The sequence below is a fragment of the Gymnodraco acuticeps genome, unplaced genomic scaffold (assembly GCF_902827175.1).
Source record: "Gymnodraco acuticeps unplaced genomic scaffold, fGymAcu1.1, whole genome shotgun sequence".
NCBI lineage: Eukaryota > Metazoa > Chordata > Actinopteri > Perciformes > Bathydraconidae > Gymnodraco > Gymnodraco acuticeps.
The window spans coordinates 298,939-321,568 of NW_022990214.1; the positions used below are offsets into that span (position 1 = coordinate 298,939).

The 22,630-nt window shown below is 42.7% G+C and overlaps 1 protein-coding gene across 1 annotated transcript in view; it reads right to left on the bottom strand.

Annotated features, from left to right (window-relative positions):
- The window catches only part of LOC117547688 (kelch domain-containing protein 8B-like), a 339,181-nt gene that overhangs the window by 107,440 nt on the left and 209,111 nt on the right, over positions 1-22,630 (bottom strand). The window contains exons 3-4 of the mRNA XM_034218459.1: positions 11,891-12,055; positions 1,116-1,340 (exon numbers count right to left, since the gene is read on the bottom strand). Coding sequence (XP_034074350.1) covers positions 1,116-1,340; positions 11,891-12,055 — 390 coding nt within the window. The remainder of the gene's footprint in view (positions 1-1,115; positions 1,341-11,890; positions 12,056-22,630) is intronic.

Genomic DNA, 22,630 nt, shown 5'->3' on the forward strand with positions numbered 1-22,630 from the left:
TGCTCGGTTCTATCTGTTGCCAAAAGGTAAGCGTAGGAAGTACGTTCGGAGGCAGTGGCTAGCGAAATGTGGCCGGCCCGAACCGAAAGATCCACAGGCATGTATGCAGCGAACATTTCAAGTTTCCGGACGACTACTCTGAGAGTATGATAAAACATAACATGGGATTTATTGAACAACCATTACTTAATGGAGATGCAGTACCATCGGTCTTTCTGGTGTCATCACCGACCAGGACACCAGTTCGGCCAGTTGAGAAATCGCCCTCTGCAAGTGTGAAGCGACGGAGGACCAGAAGTAGTGCTCGGAGTAAGAATAATGGCACGTTTCCATTGCAGCGGGTAGCCCCGTTTAAACGTCCTTTATCGTCCAGGCCAGGCCAGTTTTTGGTGGCCTTTCCATATAGCGTAGTACCGGCTAGTGGGTATTTCCCCCCAGTTTTTCCGGCCCCATAAAATCGTGGTTCTAGGGCCAGGGACAAAGAGGCTGAGTATGCTAAACTAGAGATGGAATCGCTAGCAAGGGTGGTACTACATGCATACATATCTAGTAATCAAAATCATTGTATCTACTAAGTAGTACTAAGTAGGCTCGAACCTGTATGGCTGAATTCCCCCATCCAATCTCTTCATATTGCTCAAAACTTCGCCATGTTTTCGTGTGTTTACCATAGACTGTATATGGTGTTTACAAAGTGAACGCATGGATGACGTCACGACCATCACGTGACTACTGAAAATGGGCAAAATGGCAGCGGCCTGATGGAATATACAGGTTTTGATAAAAAAGAGCTATAAAATTATTATTTACCGGGGAATATCGCTGATTTCTTCAGGGTATGGTTTAAACATAATGTTTCACTAAATACTGACATTTTGATTAATTATCTAATGAGTGGAGCATTCCTTTAAGAAGGAATAAACATATTTTTCAGAATCTCTGAAAATAAATCATGAACAGAGTTGGAGGGGATACTTTAATAACAATGACTAGTTACCTGTACAAAATGCAATCAGAAACCAAATCTGAGTAAATACAAAAGTTATGTGACCTAACACAGTCAGTTTTATGTCCAATGTGCTTCCTTAAAAAGTAGTATTTGGGTGTACACCTACCCTGATCCAGATCATACTCCTCCATGGTACTGACAAAGTGAGGTCTAGAGTAGAAGTTGTGTGGCCCCGGTTGCTGGAGGCCCCCCAGGCTGAAGAAACTGCGCTCATTGGTGGCGCAGCAGGAAAAGGCCCTCCGGCTGGGGATGCAGGGGTAACGTGTCCAACTCTTCATCTCCAGGTCAAAGGCCTCCAGCGCCGTCACCGGCATCTTCCCCTGACGGCCACCTGAAGGAGGTCCAGAATCAGGGTCAATGCACCAATCCAATGTCTTTAAAAAGTGCAATATCACAAGTTACACATGTGTCTCATGGCTTTACAGTGTGTACAGCATACAGTATGACACCCTCTGTCCTTAGACCCCAAGGAAAAAACAGAGGATTAAAGCAACATGTTAGGGGGTTTTATTACGATCTGACCAAAAGTGAACTTTTTTATTGAGCACTGACAAAAAAAAGTCAGAATTCTGAGGAGAAAGTCCAAGAGTTGTGAGAGAAGTCAACATTTTGTAAAAAAACATTCAGAGAATAAGTCAGAAAAAGTTTTCTCAGAATTCTGAGATTAAAGTCAAACGCTTAGGTGTCGTGAGTTCAGATTAAGATGTGTATACATTTACATCATAGAGAGTTCAAAAGTTATAAAAGATTATATATAAAAATAAAGAAAAAGAAGATATATCCATGTGGATTTCAACCATCTTCCAGGTTCTGGCAACCGGCAAGATCGATAGCAGCTGCGAGTCAAAGAGTTGAACTGAGTGGGAGGCATCAGAGTCAGAGAGAGATCTGTTGATTATAACATGTTTGGTATAGCGAGGCATTAACAACCCACACTGAAATATATATATTTAATATGCCATATGTATATTCTCTGTTCAATCTTGATGGTATAGTTCACAGAGTTTGAATGATAATGTGATCATCTTTCATCCTTGATGTTTGGGAAACTGCCTATTGTCTAGCTTCACTGAAAGGCTGGGATTGTACACAAAGATATGTGCACATTTCAGTGGGCCTCAGGGTTCAGTTTTAGGCCCCCTTTTGTATTGTTTAAGTTAATGAGATAACATTATTTTCCTCTGTATATCTTTGTGCCAAAGATGATCACCTACTTCTAAGTCCGTTTTAAGTTTTCTGGATAGTTGGACTTTAATCTTGTTTTTAAAGTGTCACATTGACACTTTTGCACTAACGATGCACTAATTAAATGCAACACACTATAACACAATACAATACCAAACATGCAGCATACAAATCAAAATGGCATCTTCTGCTAGATATACCACGAGAATATCAAGAGCTTTCTTGAAGATATTTCACTTTCGTTTCTGAAAAGGGCAGAGTTAAATATTAATGGGCATTACTCCCCTCTCACTATCTTCCCCTAAACAGAACCAGGTAGCTATCTCCGTTACAAGTGGTATAAATCTCCATTTGATTTGTTGCGGTTGCTTGAATCCTGATGGATTTTTATAGCAGCCACCACTATCTCTACAAAAGTGGCCAACAACAGGATCTATTGCTTCTTCCTATAGTTATATATCTGCTGTCTTACTGTATAAAAGACTGACATTGCAGATACAATGACTCCTTAAAGATACTTGCAGCTATATACAGTGACCGTTTCTGATTTATCAGCTGCTTACTGGCACAAGCTTCAGAAGTAAGAAGCGCGGAAGAGAGAGGAAGTGAGGTCATTTATCCATTTTGTAATTCCTTATCTGTCTGTGCAGCTGCTGAAGAGTGGTGATACATTCATCTATTCCACATTACCTCATTCAAGTCCATAAATAAAAAGGAGTGGTGTTTGTGTATTTATATGCACTTCATTTTGTTACACAGAATAATCTGTTATCAGCATTGACTTGTTGACTGCCGCTTTCTGCTACACTTGTGCGCTGAATATAAAACCATTGTAAAACTGGATGAGTCTGCTTCTGCCTGGAAACACATAATTTAAATCAGAGGGGATTTAAGGCAGCCACTGCCATGCATGCCCAACTAGAACAGCAGCTGAGGAAGCAGCAACCATTTGTAAGGTATCCTAATCTTCTCAAGTAGCACATCACTTTTAACTTTGTATAATAGGATCAAAAGTGATTAAACTCACCATGCAAACATGTATCTCCTTTGCACTTACCAGGGATTGTTCAAATCTTTGCAATATAATATCAGGAAATAATTAATGATTATTTTAAACGCGATCTGTTTTTTGTTACATTTTTCTTTTCGTTTTTGTGATGAACACATTCATTTGAATATACGAAGTTATCAGAAAAAAATAACTAGAATCTCCCAAAGACTTGACAGGTCTTAAATCAAAAGTGTCAAAAGTGTCAAAGGTTTAGCTGAAGTGCGCCCAAAGTCAAACTTTAAGAACCAAATATCTGTATGGGACTCGATATATTGATATATTGAGCTTTTTCTTTGAGAGTCCATTCACAGTCACAGACCATTTACATGCACGAAATCACAACACACTTTTTCCACTTGTGAACTACTCTTAAAATGACCAGGTCGAAATGATCTACCTGTTTAAAAAAATGGCAGATATATTTATTTATAAATTAACTGAATAGTGTCAGCCAGGGGTGCATCGTCCGGAGACATCATCAAGGCGTGTAGATTAATCATTTATTGAAACTATTATTGAGAAATTACAGCCTGCATAACCCAAAGCATGTAATCGCTGTCAATTAACTCTCTCCAGCCAGAATCGGCACAACAGCAAAGTAAGTAAGCAGGTCACCCTTGAAAAAGAGATCTTTTGATCTCAAGGGGCTTTCACCTGGTTAAATAAAGGCTACAAACAAACAAACAAGTTAACGTTCGGTCCCCAGGGCGCATCAGAGCAGCTTCCAACTTTTTTTTGTTGGTTCAATTGCTGTTGTATAACTAAACAATGTGGACATGTACGAGAGACTATAAACAGTTAATAGTAAAAAAGGGTTTAATGTATTCAAACTTTTTCAACAAAGCAATTTCATTATCTTATCGATATAATTTCTTCGTGTTAAATAATGTTCCATCTGTCTTTGTGGAGATGTGTGTTGTGATGTGTGTTTTACTCAGCGCACCGCCGTGGCGCCCTAGTTGCACTGAACAATAGGCGTGTGTACATCGAGGGGATTTGAGTAAAAAGGCGGCATGAGTACGGCACCTGAATTAGAAATATAATCTTTCCTAAACAAAAACGATCCGACGCGTCGTCCTGGTGCGCTCCTGAGGCACTATGCCGCTGTAGGCCTCTCGTTGCACACTTTGGGCATCCATGGCTGGTGCCGACTTGTCTATTTTGAATAGACTTTCAATTGTGCTTATGGCAACAACAAAAATACACTGGACAATATGACCGGAGAGATTTTAATTGCCGATATCAACCTATTGGACACCCCTGGTCTAAGTTATAACTTGCATGGAAGTGTTTCATATATTTCAGAATTATTCATTCTTAACTACCTGAAAATCATCTCTACTTATATGAACTGAATAGACATAACAGATATAGTGGATACATCGGAATCCATTGCTGAAAAAATGTGCCTGGTTGTAATCATGTACGACCAACATTTTAATATGGCATCTGGTGAAAATGAGGCTTATTCAAACTACTTTATTTGTATTTATTTATATATAAAATAAGACTGTGTTCCCAAATTGAATTAAGTCTGTTTTTTCCGTGCTGAGCCACTGCACATATGCAAAGATGTATTCAACCCCTCCGGTGGAGCGTGGGAGAAAAAAAACCCACTGATATGGAAAGCTCCTGCCTTCACAATGTTACAGCAACTTTGTGATGAATTTGGATTGTGTTGTTGCTGGTAGCATGACGTGAAATGAATTCATCGCTTTGCAAAATGCTTCCGCGGTGAAATGAAATGATCATACCCTGCCTTGTGTGATTCCAATTTCTCTCTCAGCGGTGCTGTGAAATGTTGACCAAGTGTCAATGAGCAATGACAGTCCCCCAAAGAGACACAATGAGAACAAATGTGACCTCTAATCACGGATGAAAAATGACTGGAAAGCAAAACACAGGATCTGCACTGTGCACAAATCCCCTTTTCTCTTCCACATATCAGCTTTTAACTCCAACACTGTCCTTCTGATTGTAGCAACACTCGTCAGCGCTGAAGACACATTTTTGTTTTTCCATCAGTTCCTTTCACAGCTCTAAAACCATCAGGCAGATACAGTAGTCACAGTGCTGAAAGGCTTATGTTAAAAAACAGAACACACATCCCTCGGTTCAGAAGGCATGTGTGCTGCATGAGAGCAACATAGTAAAACAGAGGGATAGAGATCCTGCTGCTACTTTCTTTTGTATCTACTCAATAAGCACTGAGAGTAGCCTATCGTTTGAAACTGGTCCCACATCACCAGAACCTGAGGACTGAAGAATTACATCAGCAATCGATGTCCTTGAGAAAGTTACAGCACGCGTCTCTATTCCTGCGGACTCCTTACCTGAACTCTGCCTCCCTGAAAGAGAGACCTTGTGTGTGTGTAAGAATGAGGAGAAAGATATAAGTAGGAATGGAGTAGTGGCTCCCAAGATTGCTGTAAGAACAGCCAACAGGGCTGTGAGATTTGTTAATTCCATTATCTCCGCCAAGGAGGTTCTCTTTTCAGCTCGGTGTGTCTGTAACTGTTTGTCAGCAGCATTACGGGTAAACTTATTGCCTGATTTTAATGAAACTCGGTGGAAACCCAGGGGCCAAGTTTACAACAAATTGAAGTTACGAAACAGATAAATACACTATTGTTCCATTTCGTGAAAGGAGTCTGGTCAGTATTGCCTGCACATGTGACATTTTACCTCTGATTTCTCCTGGTACAGGCACTGTAGTTGTGTATTTGGGAAAAATACTACTATCATTCTCTCCTCTGACTTTATAGGGATTCAACTTTTAAGCAAAAGACAAAATAAACTGTGTATGTGCAAAAGGACCTTGTTTACTTGTGGGATCACACCTTAATAGGAGGCAGATGGCCAAGAAAAGAAGAAGGCTGCGTGTTGCAGATCTTTAGCGAAGAAGGATGTTTCTTTTTTGTTTTATAGCACATGAAAATGTATAAAGAAAGGCGACTCTTTGCCCATGTCATCATTGCAGAACAGACCTTATTTGCCACAGCTTGGATCCACTCTGCAGAGTGCTAAATAAAATATTTAAAAGTAAACTTAATATCTTTTGACCAATATTATAAAAGATATTCCACCACAGTGGCCGGGCCAAAATGGAAGTGGCAAGCCTTGCGAGCGCCACTAACAATCTTGCATATCGCATAACAGTGCTAACAACAGCGGTGCTCGCTGCAAAAGTAGAGCAATGTTCTACTTTTGAAGCCTCGACGGAGGTGTCAGCCAATCAAATCCCGTTTATGCAAATCTGCCAGTACAAGCGCTAGCCAATCAAACCGCGTGTATGCTGGGAGAGCCAGACCGCAGTTCATTTCCTCATATGCCACAAAATGGAGAAGAAAATAATCGTAGTGGTAGGGAATCACCCGGTGCTTTATGATCAGTCCCTGTTCACCTACCGGGATACAAACCGGAGAAGCCAGGCATGGAGGGAGGTGGCAGAGACAGTGGGTAAAACTATAGGTTACTTAAGTAACCCCAGTTCTCAGAGTAACATGAATTGAGATGTCTCACTATGGGACAACGCGTATGCAAACAGAAGCATCAATCTCATTATGCCAATCCTGATTGGCTGGTGATCTTGACGTCTACGTCAGGGAATCCACCCACCCTTTAAGTAGCTTGCGCTACGTCGCAGCGTCATTCAAAAATAAGCACCTCTTCTCGCTTCGCCTTAGCAAGAAGGGCCGTCTGGTGAGACATCTCACTTCATGTTACTCTGAGAACTGGGGTTACGTAAGTAACCTATAGTTCTCATTCATAACACTCCGTTCGATGTCTCACTATGGGATATTTAAACTCCCGTATTGCTAGACATGTTTATCTCGAAAATCACCAAAACAACCAGAACTTAACAGGTAGAACCGTGTCTCAACACGGGGCCCAGCACTGCGCGGGCCACACTTGGAGCAGAGACATCTAGCCTGTAAAAGTGGACACAAGTGAGCGGTGAGGACCAGCTCGCTGCTGCACAAATGTCTTGGATGGAAACACCCTTGAACAAAGCCCAGGATGTAGCCAGTCCACGAGTAGAATGAGCACGCAGGCCCATTGGTGCCTGCAAACCCTGACTCGTATAAGCCAGAGCAATCGCTTCCACAATCCAGTGGGAGAGCCGTTGCCTGGTAACGGGCTTGCCCTTATGAGGGTTAGCCCAGGATACAAAGAGTTGGTCATTGCATCGAAACTCTTTTGACCTGTCCATATAGGTGTGTAAAGCACGGACTGGGCACAGCTAATTCGGCCGCTATTCCTCAGAGGAACACAGTGGCGTAGGAAATGCCTCAATGTCAATGGGGGTACATGAGCCAACCACCTTTGGTGCAAAGGCAGGGTTGGGCTTCAGCAACACTCTCGTTTGTCCCGGGGCAAACTGAGTGCATGAAGGATGTACAGAGAGCGCATGAATGTCACTGACTCGCTTGGCAGATGCCAGTTTGTGCCAGTAACAACACTGTCTTCAGTGACAGGTGTTTCATGTCAGCTTCTTCCAGGGGTTCAAATGGAGGTCGAGTGAGCCCATCTAAAACCACTGCCAAGTCCCATAAGGGCACCAGTGACCTGGAAACAGGGAGGAGCCTGCGAGCCCCTTTCATAAAACGGCAGACCAAGGGATGTTGGCTAGCCGTCTTTCCCTCAAAGCCCACATGGCATGCAGCAATAGCAGCCAGGTACACTTTGATCGTAGAGAAAGCTCTGTGTTTATCAATCAGGTCCTGTAGAAAGGATAGAATCACCCCGACAGGACATTGAAAAGAGTCCCACTGTATTCAGGTTATACCACTCACGGGCCAGGCCCATAGTGCCAAGCGCTCTGGGTGTGGGTGAAAAATCATCCCCCCGCCTGAGACAGTATGTCCCTGCGTAGCGGGAGCTGCCACGGCTGCCCGCACAGCAGCTGATATATCTCCGCCAGCCAGTACATTGCAGGCCAGTGTGGAGCTATTAGGATCAGTGTGTGGCGTTGTTCTCTCACTCTGGCCAGAGTTGGGGGTATCAGAGCCAGGGGTGGGAACGCGTACAGAAGGACCGGAGGCAAAACGTGCGCGAGCGTGTCCACGCCTAACGGTGCGTTTAAATCGTGCATTGAAAAGAACAGCTGACATTGAGCGTTTTCTTTTGATGCGAACAGATCCACCGCGGCCCGGCCGTAACGCACCCACAGCTGACTCAAAATTATTGGATGTAGAGTCCAGTCTGCATATAGTGGTGCACCTCTGGACAGCAGATCTGCCCCGAGGTTCATCACTCCAGGTACGTGCGTCGCTCTCAGAGAGAGGAGACGTCCGCAGCTCCATAAGATCAGTTTGCGTGCCAGCATGTGTAACTGGAGAGAACGCAAACCCCCTTGGCGGTTTATATACGATATTGTGGTCGTGTTGTCTGTCCTCACGAGGACATGATGTCCTCTGAGAAAAGGCAGAAAGCGTTTCAGGGTGAGGAACACCGCTAAAAGCTCCAGATAATTTATGTGTGACCGTTGGAGGTCTCTGCTCCAGAGGTCTCTGCTCCAGAGACCCCCTCACAGGTCGACCTTCGTATATACCCCCCCGAAAGAAAAAACGGCGGGGCAGATTACAATATTAACTAGTGTGTTAATATTTGTTCAATTATTCTGCAAAGCAAAAAAGTAACCGGCAAGCGCCCGTCGACCGAATGTTAGCTTGGGTTCAGTCTGTGGACCGTTAAGCTAGCCCGGCTACTGATATTCGAGATGTGCTCTGAAGCGAGAAGAGGTGTTTGAATGACGCTGCGACGTAGAGCAAGCTACTTAAAGGGTGGGAGGATTCCCTGACGTAGACGTCAAGATCACCAGCCAATCAGGATTGGCGTAATGAGATTGATGCTTCTGTTTGCATACGCGTTGAGGCGCATCCCATAGTGAGACATCGAACGGAGTGTTATGAATGAGAACTGGTAGGTTTTCGCCTGTTTGGGGAGTTTATATCCAGTGTACTTCGTTTGAATGGACAGCTAGCAGGCATAGACAGTATTTAGCCATTATGGAATATTGCGCAAAATAGCACCATAGGCATTAATGTCATAAATGTTCATCATATAAAGTGTGACATGTAAAACCTTTTATGCAATTGACAGGAGAGATTCATGTGATTGGTTGTTGGTCGCGTTGCTCGCGTAAACTCCCCAAGCTCAAGACACGCCCACCGCCAAGCGGCAACGCATGCCGCCGTGTGTAAGGGTCGTTACTCCAACCCAATCTCAACCAAATGCAAATGCCTCCTTAACCTGTTAAGCCCTGAGCCTGTTTTTCAGGCCTCAGGCTCGAAAATGACATGCCCAGAACAAATTACTATATCTTCACTTCTAAAAGGGGTAAATTAATAATCTTTTTTCTCAAAGTAATGATAAACCTGTGAGTTGGATTTAGAACAGTCAGAATCAATATAGATGTTTTTATTTTAAAGTAAATTCAGATTGAACATAGTAAAACAAAAAATTATAGTTTCCGTCTAAAGAAAAATCCATTACTTATAGTGAAAACCACCCTTGAATGATGGGATAGTAGACAAAAAGATTAAGGAATCCAAACTATAACATATAATAAGTACCCTGTATCAAGATTGATGCAAAACCTTTTTGACCTTTTTAGAGAGATTTAGGGGGGAAAAAACCACCTCTGGGACCAATTGGGTGGATTTGCCATATCTCTGGAACCCATGGGTCGATTTTGATGATTGACATCTCTTTTTAACTGATATAGCCAATAGAATCGAGGGGGGGTTCCTATATCCATCTAAACATTACCATTGGTGAATGAGAGTGATGCGCAGCCAGCATGCCCAAAACCGGAAGCTGGGTTACAGCTCTCATACACTATATGAAAACTCTGTTTATTGACATAAATATAATGATGGATTATCAGTAATCATTTCAAAGTGACACAGAGACATTGGATTAACCTTCAGCCACGTTTGTATGCGTTGTAATGCCCTTGAACACAACTTTTGATCAGAAAACAGCAACGGTAAGACGTATTTGCCTTTTTGGCCCCGTAAAGTGAAGTTGTGTGTTGTCTTTGCTTGCCTTTTTGGTTGAACAGTGATGATATTTATACCATTGGAATCTGTGGAATCTCAGCTTTCATATGATATATAGTTTGTGCAGATCCGATAAAAAATAAAATATTCTACCGTGAGTTATGTGTTAAGTGCGTTAGCACTCTTTCGCTTAGTGCTAATTCAGAGGCTTGGCGTTAGACTTGTGTTTTGTTTCGGTAAAAACTGTTCATATCGTCAGGTAGCTGAGTTTCTTCCCATTAACACAATGCTCCCAATGGCAACGAGGTAAGCTATTTGGTTTATATCTGTAGGTAAAAAAGAGAAGCCATGACTTTCCCTACACTAAAATGCATGTTATAAAAGTACTAAATGCATATGGCATTGTTGCAATACAAGTCGCTAAAGGGATTAAATGAAAAACTGAATCAGTGTAAAAAGTCGTAACTTACTTAAAGTGGACCTATCATGCTATATTTGAATAATATATTGTAGGGCCAACCTATACAAAACATGTCTGTGAAGTTTTTTTTTTACAAATACCAAACAGATCATGCATTTTAGCCATGCCTCATTTCGCTCTATTTGCTCTATTCCAGCCCTGTTTTTGCAGGGGTTGATTCTGTGGCAAATGAGCTGCAGCTGACCACGCCCCCCTGCAAAGGAGGGGGGCGTGGCACGAGCGTCATGTTACCATGCTGTTACCATGCTGTTACCATGCTGTTTATCATGCTGTTACCATGCCATGGCAACCTCTCATTCCCCTGATAGGTGGAGAGTTGCCCATATAGGCGGAGCTCCCCCGTTTCTGACGTCAGAACAATTTCAAATCTGTATCAGTCTGTATCAGATTCGTTCCAGCCCCGTTTTAGAGATTTGGGTATGGAGGAAAAGAGAGAGGGTTGTGTTTTCTGACACTTGGTGAGTTCCCTGACACACCGGGGACACATATTCATGTATAAAAGACGTACAAATGTGCATTTTGCATGATAGGTCTCCTTTAAGTATGTCATTTAGAAAAAAAATACTTAAGTGTCTATGCTAGAGTAGTAACTATATTATGTTGACCATGTTTACCATCTTAGTATAGTGTGTTAGCATGCAACATTTGCTCATTAGCATCAGACAAAGTATAACCAAGGCTTATGTTATTCTGAATTGAGAAATGTACATTTTGATCTGATGTTGGTGCTGTATAAACAAATAAATTGTTAACATGTTTATCGCAATCTATTTAACAGTTGTTGAGAATGTTTAACGACAAATGTTTACCTTGTGTTGTTTCGCCAGACAATAAACTCCAGTTCACGAAAGAATAATTAATCCTCTTGGGTAATAAATGTCGTATTTGCACATTTTATGGCAATCCAATAGTTGATCCAACGCAACAACTACCTACATGTGGTTATCTCACACGTTTTATATTTAGCAGAGTATTTATCTGCAAATTTACAAATCAAAATATGATGATTGTGATTGGATTATTTCACATAATGTTGAAGCCAATTCATGGAACCACTTGCGAAACAGAGAGTATTGGTAAATAAAGTAATTATATTTTATATATTATAAAATTATGAACTAAAAAGGAGAACAATTAGATTAGAAATTGTTTCCTACCCATCATGTAGATTTTGTTTCCTCTTACGAAGGGCGTGGCTCCGTACCGCGGCGTGGGCATGGAAGTCATGGGCTGCCATTGGTCCTTCTCCGCCTCATAGACCCTCACCAGAGCCTGTGGCGTTGTGTCGGCTCCCATTCCTCCCAACGCGTACACCTTTCCATCTGCACAGACACAAGCCAGAGAGAAAAATTAACACTTTAAGGAGCTTATTATAATAAACTGTCTTGGTGCAACCATGCAGTCAATAGACATTTGCTCTCTCGCAGGTTAATGTGGGGTGAATTAAGGAATAACACCTCTTCAAACACCCAGAGAAAGTCATGCATCGCAGCCTTTCTGGTATAGCTGTCAAGTCTGCTATCTGTCTCATCAGTTCACATCCAAACAACCTGAAATATTTATGCCCAGGGCTGAGAAACCTTGAGATAACCCTTGAATAACTTACCACAAGGACACAGCGAACATCCACAACTACTGCAGTGTCATTAGAACATAGAGAGAAGCAAAAGAAAGGGAGATGAGGAAGTGCTGAGTAAGTAAACACAGTGTTCCAGCTGGGAGGGTTGGAAGGACAGTGAGGAAAGAGGAGAAGATACAGGACGTGAGGAGAGGAGGAATCAAGAGGAGAGGAGAGGGGAGGGAGAGGGGGAGCTTCTCAGTCCTCCAGACAAATGACACATCCCCAAAGCTGTGACTTAAACTGTGAAGAATAAAGCAATAATAAATGTGTCACTCGGATTGCAGCTCAACACAAGTGTTATAGTTAGCAGCTCAGTGCAATTCTGCTGTTGTATATAAAATAAATGACAAAGCTCATCTCATCTCAAAAATCCATGTCGCAATGCATCATGTGCGGAGGCAGGGCCAGGAAATAATGGAAGGAATTTGCATAAAGTCCTTGGCTTGTGAGACCAAATACGAATCACCAGGGATCTAGTGCTGATTCCAAAGAGCCACACTTAGCACAATGTACATGTCTGGTGCTGTAATGAGATATGAATTGAGGTAGCTTTTCACTCAACATCAGTGCTTGAATTGGAATGAAAAAGGTGCCAGTACTCTAAAATCAGCAACTTTTTCAAGTCAATTTTATATATACAGCCCACAAACAAGAATTTGGCTACTATCATGCTGGTGGGTTTGTCTCTTTACTACTGTATATTTTAGAAAGGTTCACTGTACTTAACATTTTTTATGATAGGCAGCGGATATGGCTAAAGCTCAGTAAGGTCAATATTAACTGAAAATATAGCAATCAAAGTCTAGATCTTCTGCTGAAGACACATGAAGCAGAGACCTTTCAGGTGAGAGCCCCTCTGGTGGTGTTCAACATTAATGACAAGGAAACAAAGCTCTGGTCAGAAGCATTTTTTATAAAAAGCTTTAACAAAATTAAGTATTTGTGTACATTTTGAATGCAATCTAACTTTCCAACTCAGAAAACGAAAAAGTGCCAAAAGTCTTCTCACATGGCTGAGCTGCTTTGCAATATACTTCACCACTGAAGAATACAAATATGTATAAAGTAAACTATGATGCAATCTAACTTTCCAACTCAGAAAAATTATAAAGAGCATGAACAAAGAACATGTAAAAACAAATGCAAAATTTGCACAATCTAAAATGAGAAACTGTAACTGCAAGTAACAAAGTCTGAGCCATGGTAAAGAGTTACATTGAACACCAAGCTGATCAGATAACTCCCTGGTTGGTCTGAAGTCCTTCTATCTCCAGGATCTGTACAAATTGGCACATTATGCCAAAAGTCTTCTCACTGGGTGAGCTGCTTTGCAATATACTTCACATTGTTAGAAAAGGCTCCAGAAGGCCTTGGGGACATCAGTATCAGGGGCTGGAGCTGGACAGGCTCTTTCATCAGCACTTCTCCTTCCCTTTGCCAGCCAGGACCTCACATACTGTTCCGGATTGAACTGTCCTAGTGATGGTCCATTACATTTAATGAAAACCAGGCTGGACAGTCGGCTGACAGAGAGAGCATTCCTTTTTGCAGTAAGGATATCGTTCATGCAGCTGAATGCCCGCTCACACTCACTAGTGGAGACAGCGATGGTTCGGACTGCTTTCAGTAGAGGCTCCATGGCAGCAGGTGTACGGGATGCCCTGGTTTCCTTGTATTCGCGAAAGCCCTGAACAGTCTCTCTTCTGTCCACTTTCAGCACTTCGCACAAACGTAGCACCTCTACGTCCCCATACTGTACGTCTAACTCCTCTTCAGGCCAACTTCCAGGATGGATAACTTTCATGTCCTGGATTAGCTGATTGTCCCGGGCCTCCCGGCCATGTAATGGGATTTCTCTTGTGCTGACATGAGAGAAGGTTGTGGAAGTCATTCTGTGTCTCAGATTCTCTACCATACTGCGGAAAAACTGACCTGCATGAATCTGTACAAGCCTGCCATTCTCACGCAGGGCAACACCCTTGAAGGACTTCTCAGCTAGAGCTGTATGAACTGTAGTCATGTGTGGGCCAGGCATGGTGACCATGGATTCAAAAACTCGTATTTCTCGAGTTAAGAGCCTATCTGCTGTAGGCAGTGTCATCTCTCTTTTTTGGAGTTGCCGAGAGAGGTCGCTGAGCTCTGTGAGCGCATCGTACATCAGTCCCAGATTGCTGACAAACGTTGCAGATGTGAGCACATCATCCAGGCCCTTGTACTTTGCTCTGTCTCTGGAATCCCTGCTCGTGTCGTTTGCAGCATTTGTGAAGTGATCATGAAGCACTCGGTAGTTTTCCCAGACTGCTCTGACGCTCCTTTCACTTGAAGCCACCCAGCAAAAAACACGCCCTATCACCAGGAGACGCTGTCCGACTGCTTGCGCACACTGCGCTAACTGCCTCTGATTTTTGGGGGAGGCATGGAACAAGGAATAGAGTTTGTCAAAAAAGATCTGGAAATGATTGAGCCCTGAGACCTCCTTGACCACATCCCCAACTGCCAGCTCTAGACGATGATTGGAGCAGTGCCACACAAACAGGCTTGGGAATTTACTACACAACTGGGTAGCAACGCCTGTTCTCTTCCCTAGCATGACTGAAGCCCCATCACATGCAAAAGAAACGAAACACTGACCTAAAAAGTCCTGTTAAAATCTCTTCCAAGACACTCCATTAACGCCTTTGTGATGTCATCAGCCGTTGTTCCATCCAACTCGATCAGCTCCCAAAACAACGTTTCGGGCTCAGCATCAGCTAATGCTGAGCGTAGACACACAACAAGCACCGTTTTACCACTAATAGTGGTAGATTCATCGACCAAAACACAGAGTTTTCTTTGGTTTTCTGTAATGTCTTTTGCCATTTTTTTCTTCAGCTCATGAGCTATGTGGTCGATGATTTCGCCACAGGTTTTATTGGAGTGCAAAACCCTGCCCACGTTCAGCCCATTCAGTTTCTGAACATTCAAATCAATTGGCATGTCTGTGAATGGCCGGCTATGTTTGCCAATTGTATATGCCGTTCGAAAAACTCTGATAGTGGTGTCTAATTCAGATGTATGCATAGACTGCACTTGATGTTGAATAGTTTCACGTGAAGCAGATGTAAGGATGTCAGCAGCTTTTACATGGGCTTGTGATTCTTTATGTTCTTTGATTTTTTTTTCTCAGGCTAGCTTGTTGTTTGCCCTTGTCAACACCGAAATGAGACACTGCACACTCACCCCATTCAGTTGACAGTTTCAGTCCTTGTCCAGTGTGTATTCCCAAAGATTTGACATCTCTGCATATCCGACATCCTAGCTTCTTATCTTTAAGAAGGAGCCATGCATTGGTCTTGCAAAAATATTGCACCTGGTCCGTTGTCCAGCAGTCAGGTGCATCGCTTTGCCCGGTGTTGGTGGTGGCAGTTGCGCCAGCAGCAGCTAACTTTAGAGGCTCTGGAGGAGGCGGCGGAGCTAGTGCTAATGCTAATGCACTAGAACTTGGAGCAGGAGGATCAACCAAAGAAAGCTCCCCATCAGACACAATTTCCAACACAGGCACAGCATTCTCTGTATTTGAAGTTTCTTCCGGCGACAACCGCTGTCTTTTGTGCACTTTTATTAATCCACGCTAACATTTTAGAAATGCTAATTTGTGACGTGACTTGCTTTCCTTCTCTCCGGGGCGTGCCTGCTCTGTTCTATCACTCTACATAGCCACCCACTGGGTGGGAGTTGCACTGCATAAACACAACACACGTGCATCTAGGTATGTAAATTGTAAAGCATTAAAACATGGTTTTACTAACAGTTTTCAGTATGTTGTTACTTCGGCATTATTATTATTATTATTTTGAAACGTGTATTACTATTAAATCACGGTCAAATAGGTTAATTTTGACATAGTCGTTTCCACCACAGTATTTACATGGAGAAGATAAGCCCCGCCCCCTCTCCAGCACGTTCTGTTTGAATGACAGGAGTAAACAGCTGACAGCCGCTGTGAAACTCCAGCCGTTAGAGCGATGAGAATGTCCGTTCGGCACCTCATGACGCATCTACTGAGTACCGGGCGGATGTATATATATATATGGACAGTGCTGGAATTGGGCCGGTACTCACCGGTACGCAGTACCGGCACTTCTGGTTCTGACCCATGGAGTACCGGCACTTCTTGCTCAGTACCGGCATGCTGGCGGTACTCCGGTACTCATGCACCGTGCCAGTACTCAACACTCTCCCGCCGTTCTTATTATACATCCATATATATAAAAAAAATCAAAGAACATAAAGAATCACAAGCCCATGTAAAAGCTGCTGACATCCTTACATCTGCTTCACGTGAAACTATTCAACATCAAGTGCAGTCTATGCATACATCTGAATTAGACACCACTATCAGAGTTTTTCGAACGGCATATAAAATTGGCAAACATAGCCGGCCATTCACAGACATGCCAATTGATTTGAATGTTCAGAAACTGAATGGGCTGAACGTGGGCAGGGTTTTGCACTCCAATAAAACCTGTGGCGAAATCATCGACCACATAGCTCATGAGCTGAAGAAAAACAATGGCAAAAGACATTACAGAAAACCAAAGAAAACTCTGTGTTTTGGTCGATGAATCTACCACTATTAGTGGTAAAACGGTGCTTGTTGTGTGTCTACGCTCAGCATTAGCTGATGCTGAGCCCGAAACGTTGTTTTGGGAGCTGATCGAGTTGGATGGAACAACGGCTGATGACATCACAAAGGCGTTAATGGAGTGTCTTGGAAGAGATTTTAACAGGACTTTTTAGGTCAGTGTTTCGTTTCTTTTGCATGTGATGGGGTTTCAGTCATGCTAGGGAAGAGAACAGGCGTTGCTACCCAGTTGTGTAGTAAATTCCCAAGCCTGTTTGTGTGGCACTGCTCCAATCATCGTCTAGAGCTGGCAGTTGGGGATGTGGTCAAGGAGGTCTCAGGGCTCAATCATTTCCAGATCTTTTTTGACAAACTCTATTCCTTGTTCCATGCCTCCCCCAAAAATCAGAGGCAGTTAGCGCAGTGTGCGCAAGCAGTCGGACAGCGTCTCCTGGTGATAGGGCGTGTTTTGTCCATCCGCTGGGTGGCTTCAAGTGAAAGGAGCGTCAGAGCAGTCTGGGAAAACTACCGAGTGCTTCATGATCACTTCACAAATGCTGCAAACGACACGAGCAGGGATTCCAGAGACAGAGCAAAGTACAAGGGCCTGGATGATGTGCTCACATCTGCAACGTTTGTCAGCAATCTGGGACTGATGTACGATGCGCTCACAGAGCTCAGCGACCTCTCTCGGCAACTCCAAAAAAGAGAGATGACACTGCCTACAGCAGATAGGCTCTTAACTCGAGAAATATGAGTTTTTGAATCCATGGTCACCATGCCTGGCCAACACATGACTACAGTTCATACAGCTCTAGCTGAGAAGTCCTTCAAGGGTGTTGCCCTGCGTGAGAATGGCAGGCTTGTACAGATTCATGCAGGTCAGTTTTTCCGCAGTATGGTAGAGAATCTGAGACACAGAATGACTTCCACAACCTTCTCTCATGTCAGCATAAGAGAAATCCCATTACATGGCCGGGAGGCCCGGGACAATCAGCTAATCCAGGACATGAAAGTTATCCATCCTGGAAGTTGGCCTGAAGAGGAGTTAGACGTACAGTATGGGGACGTAGAGGTGCTACGTTTGTGCGAAGTGCTGAAAGTGGACAGAAGAGAGACTGTTCAGGGCTTTCGCGAATACAAGGAAACCAGGGCATCCCGTACACCTGCTGCCATGGAGCCTCTACTGAAAGCAGTCCGAACCATCGCTGTCTCCACTAGTGAGTGTGAGCGGGCATTCAGCTGCATGAACGATATCCTTACTGCAAAAAGGAATGCTCTCTCTGTCAGCCGACTGTCCAGCCTGGTTTTCATTAAATGTAATGGACCATCACTAGGACAGTTCAATCCGGAACAGTATGTGAGGTCCTGGCTGGCAAAGGGAAGGAGAAGTGCTGATGAAAGAGCCTGTCCAGCTCCAGCCCCTGATACTGATGTCCCCAAGGCCTTCTGGAGCCTTTTCTAACAATGTGAAGTATATTGCAAAGCAGCTCACCCAGTGAGAAGACTTTTGGCATAATGTGCCGATTTGTACAGATCCTGGAGATAGAAGGACTTCAGACCAACCAGGGAGTTATCTGATCAGCTTGGTGTTCAATGTAACTCTTTACCATGGCTCAGACTTTGTTACTTGCAGTTACAGTTTCTCATTTTAGATTGTGCAAATTTTGCATTTGTTTTTACATGTTCTTTGTTCATGCTCTTTATAATTTTTCTGAGTTGGAAAGTTAGATTGCATCATAGTTTACTTTATACATATTTGTATTCTTCAGTGGTGAAGTATATTGCAAAGCAGCTCAGCCATGTGAGAAGACTTTTGGCACTTTTTCGTTTTCTGAGTTGGAAAGTTAGATTGCATTCAAAATGTACACAAATACTTAATTTTGTTAAAGCTTTTTATAAAAAATGCTTCTGACCAGAGCTTTGTTTCCTTGTCATTAATGTTGAACACCACCAGAGGGGCTCTCACCTGAAAGGTCTCTGCTTCATGTGTCTTCAGCAGAAGATCTAGACTTTGATTGCTATATTTTCAGTTAATATTGACCTTACTGAGCTTTAGCCATATCCGCTGCCTATCATAAAAAATGTTAAGTACAGTGAACCTTTCTAAAATATACAGTAGTAAAGAGACAAACCCACCAGCATGATAGTAGCCAAATTCTTGTTTGTGGGCTGTATATATAAAATTGACTTGAAAAAGTTGCTGATTTTAGAGTACTGGCACCTTTTTCATTCCAATTCAAGCACTGTATATGGATGTATAATAAGAACGGCGGGAGAGTGTTGAGTACTGGCACGGTGCATGAGTACCGGAGTACCGCCAGCATGCCGGTACTGAGCAAGAAGTGCCGGTACTCCATGGGTCAGAACCAGAAGTGCCGGTACTGCGTACCGGTGAGTACCGGCCCAATTCCAGCACTGCTCAACATACATTATATGCCTCTCCATTTAGCCTCATTTGTATTTTCACCAGTGTGGAAACGATTAGATTATTTGATGCCGACTAAATGTAAGCAGGCTAGCATGGTGGTCGGAACAATCCCCCCCCCCCCCCCCCCCCCCCCCCCTCCGCACCAGTTACTCCGCTGCGAGACGCTGCACGCACCCCCAACTCTGACTGACTTCCCGCGTCCCTGTGTAACTGGGAAACTGATAGAATTGGATCATAAGATCGTGGTGTTTTTGAAACTTCAGCATAGGGGATAGGGATGTTTATTGAACTTTGGTTTAACACATGTATGGCTCTGCCGCTCAGCGCTGCTGCTTGCTTCAGTCTGTGTCTGCGTTCTTTCGCACCTGCCTGTAATCTGAGAAGGTCCCGCCTCTCTGGCTGGCTCCCGCCCGGAAAATCTTCAGTAATAGCCTATCAGATAGCGCTGTGGGCGGGACATTGCTCGTGTACACAGAGTGGTGACTGCAGCCAGAGAAACGGCCGCATCAGAGCCAAAGTTTTATCGGCAATTTGATTTTTTTTAAAAAGGCCGATACCGATAATCGGTCAAATGCGGAATATCGGCCCCCTAACGGCTATCCCCACTGAAATCTAAAGAAGTACACAAAGGATGCAGGGTAAACAGAAGAGACGAATGAGGAGAGCTTGGTCCAGAGAAACCCTCCCTCTCATCATGACCAACATAAGATCACTGGCTTATAATGGACAAGGTAATTGTGTTAGCTAGGAGTACAACGGAATAGTAAATGCCAAATGGTGGTGGCAACTTTTTCGTATCCTGAATAGTGTGAGGGACTTTCTCTTAATGGCTTTCACCAAACTTGTATTCATCATTTGGACTCCAGGCCTAAAATGAGTGACACTTTAATTTGAACAATAGGAAGTTATTTCAAATTGTAATGACGATCTTATAAATGTCCACTTAATGACGCAGTGGAATATAATGGCTGCCAGAGAGCTGGAGTGACAATTATAAACGTTTTGCATTCAAGGCCACTGCACACCGTGTGTGTGTGTGTGTGTGTGTGTGTGTGTGTGTGTGTGTGTGTGTGTGTGTGTGTGTGTGTGTGTGTGTGTGTGTGTGTGTGTGTGTGTGTGTGTGTGTGTGTGTGTGTGTGTGTGTGTGTGTGTGTGTGTGTGTGTGTGTGTGTGTGTGTGTGTGTGTGTGTGTGTGTGTGTGTGTGTGTGTGTGTGCTCTATGTTACGGCTCTGAGTCCTCGTAGGCTACTGGTCTCTCTCGATCATTGACCTGGATTCACGGATCCCGCGATTTTTCCGGCTCTAAATTAAGTTTCAGTGTAGACTTCTAACAAAATGGTCATGTTGTGCAACAGTCTCCTGTAATAATATCTGCATTTCCAATAAGGATCTTACTTGGAAACTCGTTTATTTTGAACATGGCACACAAAAAGAAACAAATGATAGAAAATTGCAAAACAGTTAGAATATATAAAATGTAATTATACAATTATTATTATTATTATTATTATTATTATTATTATTATTATTATTAAATGAAAACACAATTGTGCAAAATTAGCTTAAGTACAGGAACATATTAAAATAACTATATACATATAATGCAAAACACTTATTTTTTAAAATGCACACACACACACATGTTTTATTAAAGCAAAAGACACTGTGTAGCGGAGGTTAATGTAACGTTAGTTTAATATGCTGGTTAAATGCAACAACTTTTCGGTTTCACCGGTAGGATTTCTACGGTCTTGGTCATGCTGACTCATATGACTCAAATGACTCAAATGACTCGTATGATCCGGATCTCTTCAATGATTGACGCAGAAGACTCCAAGTCCATAAAATGATCCGGATTTGCCATCTCTAATGTGTATAGATTTGCATCAGAAGGTGTCTATAATAGAGCAAATTATTTCCCATGTATGATGTGTGTTGTGCGTGAACCAATTTAAAAACAGCACAAAGAAAGTACCTGTCAAACCGTCTGTTGATTTTACTTTTTACTTTTACACTTCCAACAGCTCCTTTGTCACAGCAGTGTGATAAGAATTGTAATACACAAGGACAACCTATTTTCATTGAGATTAAATGCAGAAAAAAATGCCCAGAAGTCATGTTCAATGATTTAGCATATTCCAAAAATGTTTGTTCCATATAACATGAAAAGATATCCAAATATAATCTGGAAAAAGCCAGTTTAAAAAATATTGCTTCTCTGCTCAATAAATATTAACAAGGTGAAAAAGGAATATATATTGAACTAAACGACCCAAGACATTTGGACCTTTACTCACATTATACACAGTTCACAATTGATCACAGAGCCGATACAGCATAATCAAAGCATACCTGAGTCAATATCCACTTGAAAATCTGCTCATGTAATAGAATCAATTGGAAATGATATGATACATATGCTGCTGTTATTTATTTAGTTAACCCAATAAAGTTGAAGGTGATAAACTGTAGATTCAGAAATTGGACATAAATACAAGAAGATTGGTCACAACATCACCTCTTTGATAACATATTGAAGACCGCAAATGAACCAAATGCAAACAGAAATAAAGTTATGCCTGCTCCCTGTATCTGTCAATAATTATTTAATCATGCCGAGAACTCTTGTTCTTAAGTCATAAACACAGGAATAGATCCGCAGAATGTTTCCTTTTTACCTTCAGGGCTTGTGTATTGTTCTGAGGGGTTAAGCTGTAACTGGTAAAGCGGCTGTTGTGTTTCTAAGGAGAGCGGTGCTGCCTGATTCGGCGCTTTGCACAGTGTGTAATTGTAGCCGAGTGTTGCCCAAAGTTCAAAAGACTTGAACTTTGACCTCGATTGCTGCTGTCTTTTTGACTGGCAACCAATCAGGTGATAGCTGTGCTAAACAGCACAAGCTAGCGAGGGTGGTAACCAGAAACAAAACTTAACTGGCTGTTTTCACCGGAAGGCTCTGCGTCCTACTTTGGGGTGAGCAAAGAGCAAATGACACATCATGAAGGCAGCTTTAGGGTTGGGGTAAGTGTCTGTGTATGCAGATGATAGCTTTGTTTTTGATGTTTTGTATTAAGAACCTGACTTCATTGCAACCACTCATTAAACCAAATCTAAACCAAGAAATACAGTCTGTTTGCCATGATGATAACTATCCACCAATCTGTTCTGTTGTATATCTCCCTGCTGATGTTTGACACTCCCTTTCCTCCCACTCTGTTACCTGTGACCCGCAGCCTCTCACCATC